The sequence below is a fragment of the Mchenga conophoros genome, linkage group LG20, assembly GCF_057382185.1.
Source record: "Mchenga conophoros isolate Kocher_MC1m ecotype Shallow Benthic linkage group LG20, M_conophoros_male_GT1.1, whole genome shotgun sequence".
NCBI lineage: Eukaryota > Metazoa > Chordata > Actinopteri > Cichliformes > Cichlidae > Mchenga > Mchenga conophoros.
Genome location: NC_140545.1, coordinates 37689935 through 37700041, shown reverse-complemented (window position 1 = coordinate 37700041; position 10107 = coordinate 37689935). Strand labels below are relative to the sequence as shown.

Genomic DNA, 10107 nt, shown 5'->3' with positions numbered 1-10107 from the left:
CTAAGTTACTATTTTAAAGTAACTTACCCACACACTGGTAAAGACCTATAGTAAACGTTTGACCTCTGTTATTGCCAACAAAGGTTATGTTACAAAGTATTGAGTCGTATTTTTGTTATTGACCAAATACTTATTTTCCATCCTGATTTACGAATAAATTCTTTACAAATCCTACCATGTGAATTCATGGATTTTTTTTTTTCACATTCTGTCTCTCACAGTTGAAGTGTACCTCTGGTGCAAATACTGACCTCTGTCATCATTTTAAGTGGGGGAACTTGCACAATCGGTGGCTGACTAAATACTTTTTTGCCATCTCTCTGCCCCACTGTACCTAGATCTCTGAGACAGTCACCTGAGTAGTGAAGCTGCATGCTGGCAAGTTATCTTCAACAAACTCTGAGTTTCTCTCTGACTCTTCCTGTCAAGTCAGTCAGCTGATCCAGCTGACTGACTTGGTTTCATTTCCTCATTCACACAGCCTTTGATAAAGTATTACTCTGCAGAAATTCCCATCTTTGCAAACATAATAATCTGGTTAGATGTTAGTTTCTTGTTATATTAACATGACAACTTTTATTATTGGTCACTGGATAGCACTGATTATTATCAACTCAACCCCACCCATCCCATATATGTCTTAACTTTAGCAATTACAGTTTAAAAAAATCTTTAGGATATGGGGCTCTGATTATTATGTTTTCAACACACCCTTTTTCCACAGGAAATTTTACAAACATTTACATCTGAATTCAAGTGTTATGACTGAATGTTAAAATGAAATATTTACTAATATAAAATTGATATTAAATCTAAATATTTTTTAAATCTAAATACACTGGCACTGATTAGTGATCAGTTATTTAGATATTTCTTTAAGCAACACTGAATTGTGCCCTAACCCTAACCTAGTTGATGGTTGGTCTGTTTTCATTCAGCACTTCCTGTACCAAAATAGTACGTAAGGAAGGTGACAAATCAAACTTAAACCTTTGAGTCCTTAAAGTGAAGGAATTATCCATCAATTATCTACCCTACTACCTTATCCACCAATTTCAGATCAATTGGTGGATAAGGTAGTAGAGTAAGTTCACTTCCCTGGCAAAGAAGAGTCATTACAAAACCAGCATGATGCTCTGGATCTTCCTATATCCAGTGATAAACAGTTTCTATGCAGATGGCCCTGTTTCCATTTACAAAGCTTGAATCTATTGGTGAGTTCTGTGATGAAAATGAAAATAATGTGAATCCTGTGTTATGGCTTTAATATTTAGAAAATATGCCAAAACACCACAATTACCAGAAAATTGCATGAGAGAATGGCTTTTGAATAAATTATGATTCATCCTTCCAGTACGTTGTTTACACGTTACCTTGTTTTTCATTCATATATTTTTTGTCACCTTTTCTGACAAGAGACTCCTGATTGAGTCCTTCGGGTATTCTGGATGCTCCCAGTTTTGTTTGTTATCCTTTGAGCTTGTGTAATTGACCAAATCTCAATGCTGTTTCCCTCTTTGACAACCTCTTTTAACTCAGTCTGGACTCTCGCTCTTCTTAGCAATCAGTAGTTGACCTGCACTGAAGGACAATCTACATCAAGTCAAGTCCCAGGTTAGTGCAGCAGAAAAAAATCATATTGTTGGTTTAAGCTGCTTAATTATGAAACAAAAGGTCAGTATGAACATGACCAACATTGTAAATGATCTACATCCCTGTTATGTAATACAAGACTCCAAATACATGCTGACAAACAGCCCTTCCATTATGTGTGTATTCTTGTATGCATTCCTTGCATTATTGTCTGTTATAACAATATGTGGAAATCTCCTTGTAATAATTTCTGTGATTTACTTCAAACAGCTCCATACTCCTACTAATTCTCTCATCCTCTCTCTTGCTGTGGCTGACCTGCTCGTTGGGATTATAGCATTTCCTCTCAGCATGGCATTCTCTCTCAGCTCATGTCTTTATCATGAGGGTTTGTTTTGCAAAGTGCGAGGGACCTTTGATATTTCACTGAGCACATGTTCCATCCTGAACCTCTGCTGTATTTCTATTGACAGATACCATGCTGTTTGCCAGCCTCTGACATATCAAACTAAAATCAGCCATCGTGTTGTTGTGTTCATGATCCTGATGAGCTGGGGGGTTTCTGGGATAATTGGAATTAGTGTCACCATTGCTGGATTTAATAATGAAAAATGTGAGGAATCATGTTTGATTGACATTCTAATGGAAAGCACTGTTGGACCCATGTTATCATTTTACCTGCCAGTGACCATAATGCTTTGTATCTACCTAAAGATTTTCTTTGTTGCTTTGAGGCAAGCAAGAAGCATCCAGAACACAAAGTGTGGACAAACTGCCAGTATCAAGGAGAGAAAGGCGACCAAAACTCTGGCTATTGTTTTGGGAGTTTTTATATTTTGCTGGAGTCCTTTTTTTCTTTGCATCACATTCCCACCATTTACCAGTGATTCTGTACCAGTTCCTGTAATTTGAAACTCTTAACTGGCTTACATTGGCAAATTCAATGCTAAATCCATTTATTTATGCTTTCTTTTATAGCTGGTTCAGGTCAGCCATCAGAATGATTATTTGCGGGAAAATATTCCAAGGGGATTTTACCAACACAAATATGACTTTGATAAATATACACATTTCACAAATCTTACAGTAAAAACAAACATAAAACAGCCACTGAACCCTACCTGAAGCATCACATACATAATGTCTCAATAGCGACTGAAAGAAATAATCTGAGTAGCAAATACGTTTTGTACAAATGTACAAACACATGTTTTGATTGTTCAAATAGTTTTGCAAATATTGTCATCGCTTATCGTTATGGAGGGCCAGGAGTGACAAAATGAATGAATTGATAAATATTTTATTAATTAATTTAAATTTAAATTAATTATATTAAATAAATATTTCAATAATTATTGAAATAGCGCTCAAGCTGTTATACCGCCAGCAAAGTGCAGGTCCCGGTACACAACTGTCATAGCCCCCGCTGACTGTCACCTCTCACAGGTTGAACACCGACTTCATTTACTGAGAATATATCTATTGGGTCTTTATTTCCTGATGTTCGTATGTGACATACTTTGTTTCAGTTGCCAATTCTGAATTTAAACTAACAATAAGAATGTGTTTAAAGGGGAGGAAATAAATAGTCAATAGTCAGTGTGCCCTGTGTATTCACGCATAATCTTTATAAAAACAGATAACATTGTTGTTTCCATCATGTAGTAACTGTTAGGTTTAACTATACAAAGCTTGTTAGAAACACATACAGACTTCACGATGTTCGACTAATATTTTCATTGTGAATATTAAGCATGAGGGTAATGTAGAGTCGAGCTGCTGTCTCAGAGCCCTGCATACTACAGAGTGAGGTCAGCATATCCAGGATATCTTTCCGTTATCTGGAATCACTGACCCTAACACTGGGAACTGGATAAACAGTCACACAAAGCTGGTTCTCAGCTCTCCAAGTTAACCCAGTGTTTCCCAGCATGGTTAAATAAAAGCATTGGCAGCATCAAACTAATCTAACATCATCTACGAGTCTGATTAATTGGTCATATAAATACTCTTTTACAGAAAATCATCCTTATTAGTGCCAACTATTCCAGAGAAGTGAAAATCTCTGGAATAAAGAAAATAAAGACATACCAGCCAAACACAAAACTGTTGTAAAAGAAATGGAACGCTTCAGGAATGCATAGTGGAATGAACATGATTGGTTGAACAGGTGTTCCTGCATGTCTGTGTTATCTGCAATTTCCATCAGCATAAGAGACTCAGCAGCAGATTAGAATATAAGTGTTATAAGTATAATGTTATAAGTATAATATCATTTATACATTTAATAAATCACCAAATTAATTAACGCATGTTCCTGTGACACGACGAAGGGATGACCTGCCAATCTCTGGGGGCGAGATCACTGAGGCAGTTAAACAACTCCTTGGTGGCAGAGCCCCTGGGGTGGATGAGGTCCGTCCTGAGTTCCTGAAGGCTCTGGATGTTGTAGGGCTGTCTTGGTTGACATGTCTCTACAATGAGGGTGCATGAGAGTTTGCCCAACCAGTCTACATGTGTTTTGTGGACTTGGAGAAGGCATTTGACTGTGTCCCTCGGTGGGTCCTGTGGGGGGTTGCTCTGGGAGTATGGGGTTTCTGGCCCATTGCTACGGGTCATTCAGTCCTTATACAACCGTTGCAAGAGCTTGGTCAGCATAGCTGGCAATAAGTCGGACTCGTTTCTGGTGGGTGATGGGCTCCACCAGGGCTGCCCTTTGTCACCGATCCTGTTCATAATTGTTATGGACAGAATTTCTAGGCATAGCCAAGTGGCGGAAGGCTTTCACTTTGGTGGTCTCAGGATCTCATCTCTGCTTTTTGCAGATGATGTGGTTCTGTTAGCTTCTCCGGGTGATGGCCTCCAGCTCGCCTTGGAACGGTTCACAGCCGAGTGTGAAGCAGTGAGAATGAGAATCAGCACCTCCATGATCCTCAGCTAGAAAAGGGTGGAGTGCCCACTCCGGACGAGTTCCTGCCCCAAGTGGAGGAGGTCTCGGGGTTTTGTTCACGAGTGACGGGAGAAGGGAGTGGGAGATCGACAGACCGATTGGTGCAGCGGCTGCAGCGATGCGGATGTTGTACCGGTCTGTTGTGGTGAAGAGAGAGCTGGGTGTAAAAGGGAAGCTCTCAATTTACCAGTCGATCTACGTCCCTACCCTCACCTATGGTCACGAGCTGTGGGTAGTAACCTAAAGAATGAGATCGCGGATACAAATGGTGGAAATGGGTTTCCTCCGAACCGTGGCTGTCCTCTCCCTTAGAGATAGGGTGAAATGTTCAGCCTAAGAGTAGAACCGCTGCTCCTCCACATCGAAAGCAGCCAGTTGAGGTGGTTCGGGCATCTGATAAGGATGCCTCCTGCGTGCCTCCTGGGTGAGGTTTACCAGGCATGTGCCACCGGGAGGAGGCCCAGGGCAGACTCAAGACATACTGGAAAGATTATATCTCTCGGCTGGCCTGGGAACACCTTGGTGTAGCTGGAGGAGGTGGCTGGGGAGTGGGATGTCTGGGCTTCTCTGCTTGGGCTGCTGCCCCTTCGACCAGCACCGGATAAGCGGAAGAAAATGGATGGATGAATGGATGTTCCCGTGACAATACCGGGCTTCGTTTCCGCAGTGATTTTAGCACAGTTGTCACGGTTCTGGGTCATTTTGCTATACTGATGTTTTTAAAAGTTATGTTTGACTTTGACTGTATTGTTTCTGTGATGCTTAGAACTCAAATTGCACTGCTGGAAATAGTTTATTTTGATGCACATGCTGTTTTTCTTTTGTTTGTTTTTTTGCATATTTGCATTATTCGTTTTTTCCTCCTGTATATAAAAATTGGTGTATCTCAAAAATAAAACTATGAAGACACATAAATTCCCATGGTTGGAAACTATTTTGTGTAACTTTTTTGTATTTACAGTTTTGAGGGATAAGCCTTTTAAATTTCTCTAACTAGAAATATATGTTTAAAAAAACAATTTTCAATTTTTTTGTAGTTTATTGCACTTTTTTGCAATTTATGTAGTTTCTATGGACTTAATGCATACATAGTATTAAAATTTGGGCTATAACGGTTGAATTGATATAATGTATAGTAACTTGAAATGCTCCCACAAATGGCGCTACAGCATGCAAAAATATAATAATAATAATAATAAAAATAATAATGTATTGCATTACATAGCGCTTTTCGGGGCCCTCAAAGCGCTGTAAAATTCCACTATTCATTCACTCTCACATTCACACACTGGTGGAGGCAAGCTACAGTTGTAGCCACAACTGCCCTGGGGTAGGTACATATCGCGCCATCGGCCCCTCTGGCCATCACCAGTAGGCGGTAGGTGAAGTGTCTTGTCAACAACCGAGACTGTCCGATGTAAGCTTTTTATATCAGAGAGGTTTGCAGGAGGGAAAGTGAGTGATCATTCAAAATATGAATTTGACGGATTTTTGTTTAAAAAAAAAAAAGAAAAAGTCAAAATTGTTGCATGTAAATGAAGTCATCCTGAGCACTGTAAAATGTTTGTTGTTTGATACCAGGAAGCGGAGAATGTGCACGAATCCATGAAAATCTTGATTAAAACAGATTGAAACCATAATCCATGGATGTTCAGAGAATCATTTAAATTTAACAATTAATTTAGTTTGTTCTTTTCACCATCCACCTTTGAATCTGTTGCAATGCGTATACCATTTCTGGCATTATGCTATCGTTGCTACTGCATGTCTCATTCACTACTACAATATTTTTATTTCACTTACATTTGTTAGGCGGGGCTGTGTGCAGGCAGGAATAGGACCCAAGGTGCAGACTCCGGAGACAGACGTGAACTCAAAAAAGGCTTTAATTCTGAACGCAACATGACATAACTTGAAAAAACTCAAAATAAACTTACACTGGTGGACAGACAAAACACACAGCAAAATAAACGGTAGATCACGACACTGACACAGAGAAACACAGGGCTTAAATACACAGAGGAGCAATCAGGGAATGAGTAACAGGAGGGAAACACAGCTGGGACAAATCAGAACTGACGAGACCAAAGAAGCGTAAACTGAACACACTGAGAAAAGACAGAGACCTTCAAAGTAAAACAGGAAACACATAACACAGACTGAACAAAGACACAGCCTCACATGTAGGCACTACAGAGGGAACAGAGACGTGGGACCAGGGCAGACACAAACACTGAGTGGACACGGGGATATAGGAACTAAGGATACACATAGACGCGAACTAGACAAGGGGATGCAGGTGATAGGGGAGACAGAGCAACTAAAGAAGACAGGGACATAAACCATGAGACAGAACTCAAAGAAACCAAAAAACTAGAAAATATGAATAATATCATACACTCAAAAACCCTGGGTCAACGACCCAGGCATCCTAACAGTACCCCCCCCCCCCCCTTAAGGGCTGGCTTCCAGACAGCCCAAACCAAAACCTCAAAATAAAAAAAAACAAAAACAACCCAACCAGGGTGGGCGGCGGGAGAAACAGGATGGAGGGCTCGAAACAAATGAAACACATTGAGCCAGAAACAAAAAGAAGTGCAAACACTGGAGCCCGGAAAGCAACAGAACAAAAAACAGGCTCATGACAGGCGCAGGCAGCCAGGAAAAACAGTTCACAAAAAGTTCAGGGGGCCGGCCCGGAGGCTGACAGCACAATAGTCCAAACCCGGGCAGTTCAGGGGGGCGGCCCGGAGGCTGACGGCCCAAGAGCCCAGAAAACAGTTCAGGAGGCCGGCCAGGCGGGAGGCACCGGTGGCGACGGAGCAGATCAGGAGGCCGGCCGGGCGGGAGACACCGACGGCGACCGAGCGGATCAGGAGGCCGGCCGGGCGGGAGGCACCGACGGCGACGTAGTTCAGGGGGCCGTCCATGACAGCAATGATGTCCAGTCATCGGCCGGAGAGGACGTGCAGGACGAGCAGGCCGGACGGGACGAGCAGGACGTGCAGGACGAGCAGGCCGGACGGGATGAGCAGGACGTGCAGGCCGGACAGGACGTGCAGGACGAGCAGGCCGGACAGGACGAGCAGGCCGGACAGGACGTGCAGGAACAGACAGCATGGAGACCTCTGGAGCAGACGAAGCTGAACACTCGGAGGCTGGACCAGGCGGAGCTGCAGAGGCCGAAGCCGGACCAGGCTGAGGCGAAGCAGGAACAGAGGCTGCTGCAGAGGCTGAGGCCGGACCAGGCGAAGCTGCAGACTCGGAGGCCGGACCAGGCGGAGCTGCAGACTCGGAGGCCGGACCAGGCGGAGCTGCAGACTCGGAGGCCGGACCAGGCGTAGCAGAGGCAGAAGCTGGACCAGGCGTTGCAGAGGCAGAAGCTGGACCAGGCGTAGCAGAGGCAGAAGGCTGAACAGGCTCCTCGGGCCCTCCAGCTGACGTGGCACGTGGCTGAACGGGCTCCTCGGGCCCTCCAGCTGACGAGACAGGTGGCTGAACGGGCTCCTCGGGCCCTCCAGCTGACGAGACAGGTGGCTGAACGGGCTCCTCGGGCCCTCCAGCTGACGAGACAGGTGGCTGAACGGGCTCCTCGGGCCCTCCAGCTGACGTGGCAGAAGGCTGAACGGGCTCCTCGGGCCCTCCAGCTGACGAGACAGGTGGCTGAACGGGCTCCTCGGGCCCTCCAGCGGAGACAGGTGGCTGAACGGGCTCCTCGGGCCCTCCAGCGGAGACAGGTGGCTGAACGGGCCCCTCGGAGCCTCCAGCGGAAACAGGTGGCCGAACGGGCCCCTCGGAGCCTCCAGCGGAGACAGGTGGCTGAACGGGCCCCCCCTCGGACCCTCCAGCGGAGACAGGAGGCTGAACGGGCCCCTCGGACCCTCCAGCGGAAACAGGTGGCCGAACGGGCCCCTCGGAGCCTCCAGCGGAGACAGGTGGCTGAACGGGCCCCCCCTCGGACCCTCCAGCGGAGACAGGAGGCTGAACGGGCCCCTCGGACCCTCCAGCGGAGACAGGAGGCTGAACGGGCCCCTCGGAGCCTCCAGCGGAAACAGGTGGCCGAACGGGCCCCTCGGAGCCTCCAGCGGAGACAGGTGGCTGAACGGGCCCCCCCTCGGACCCTCCAGCGGAGACAGGAGGCTGAACGGGCTCCTTGGGTCCTCCAGCGGAGACAGGTGGCTGAACGGGCTCCTCGGGCCCTCCAGCGGAGACAGGTGACTGAACGGGCTCCTCGGGCCCTCCAGCGGAGGCAGAAGGCTGAACGGGCTCCTCGGGCCCTCCAGCTGACGTGGCAGAAGGCTGAACGGGCTCCTCGGGCCCTCCAGCTGACGTGGCAGAAGGCTGAACGGGCTCCTTGGGCCCTCCAGCTGACGTGGCAGAAGGCTGAACGGATGACAGAGGAGAGGAGTGACGATGGCGTCGCTTCCTTCTAGATGAGGGAAGTGAAACTGGTGGAGATACGGAGACCTCCTCCTCATCCGACCACATGGCCGCCAGGAAAAAGGCAGGCGAACAAGGTCCTGGCTGGTGTGAGGAAGGAGAGGCAGTCTGAGGTAGCGACGAGGAAGGTGGTGAGTGTGTGTTGTCCTGGGGCGGCGGTGAAGAAGTGGAAGTGAAGGTAGAGAGAGCAAGCTCGCCAGCCCTGACTTGCTCCCTCCAGGCCGCTATGGAGCTGCCCAGCACTGTGTCCATAGAAAACTGAGTAAGCCGAGGGTTGCTCCGAATGATGGCATCCACAGCACTTAGCCCAACTGCCATGGTCCTCAAATCATTGGCCTGAGCAATGCGGTCAAGCAGGCGCACCAGCTGCTCCATCTCGCCGTTGAACTCAAAGGAAAAAGAGTCTGCAGGGTCCATGTTCTGGTCGCGATCTTCTGTTAGGTGGGGCTGTGTGCAGGCAGGAATAGGACCCAAGGTGCAGACTCCGGAGACAGACGTGAACTCAAAAAAGGCTTTAATTCTGAACGCAACATGACATAACTTGAAATAGTGATGGCCCGCTTGAAGCTGACGCTCCGGAGCTTGTGTCGAAAAAAACAACACACTGGTTCAGAAGCACTGTGTCGAGGCTTGCTTCGTTTGGCAAAAATCACGTGACCAGTGACGTCCGAAGCTTCATTACGCACGTAACTGCTTCAGTACCTGATTCAAACGGATATAAGGAAGTGAATCATCCATGGGATTCGTGGAGTGTGTTGATGGTGACAGAGAGCGAAGAGGTGATCATTCCACTGACAGATATGGAGCCAGCGAGGAAGAGAGGATGTTCTGGCGTGTGGAGATATTTTGAGTTGATTTTGCTCAATTCATTTTATCTGCTGAAGTGAAAAACTTGAAATGTCCAAAATCATGTTTTCATAATGGAAATGCCATTACAGCATACTTTAACTGATCAAGCACACACATCCATACATATGCAATAATACTAAGTGCAATAATCCTTTCTGTCATCGTTGTATTTTTACTCAGTTGTATATAGCATTCGTATTCTATTTTTATCTTATTGTATATTTTTATTCTATTTTATTCTACTGTATATAGTATATTATTTTATTCTATTCTGT

At 45.9% G+C, this 10107-nt stretch overlaps 1 protein-coding gene and 1 pseudogene across 1 annotated transcript; one reads left to right on the top strand and one right to left on the bottom strand.

Moving 5' to 3' along the window:
* The first annotated feature begins 1686 nt into the window (after positions 1 to 1686).
* Positions 1687 to 2683, top strand: LOC146551395 (trace amine-associated receptor 1-like; annotated as a pseudogene).
* A 3793-nt stretch (positions 2684 to 6476) lies between these two features.
* LOC146551394 (uncharacterized) lies at positions 6477 to 9400 on the bottom strand. Its single transcript, XM_085261030.1, has 6 exons — positions 8919 to 9400; positions 8075 to 8396; positions 7784 to 7954; positions 7647 to 7741; positions 7060 to 7565; positions 6477 to 6481 (listed from the first exon to the last, which is right to left on the bottom strand). Exons 1-6 carry the CDS (start codon positions 9398 to 9400, stop codon positions 6477 to 6479), a joined length of 1581 nt encoding a protein of 526 aa, XP_085117156.1.
* Positions 9401 to 10107: the final 707 nt, after the last annotated feature.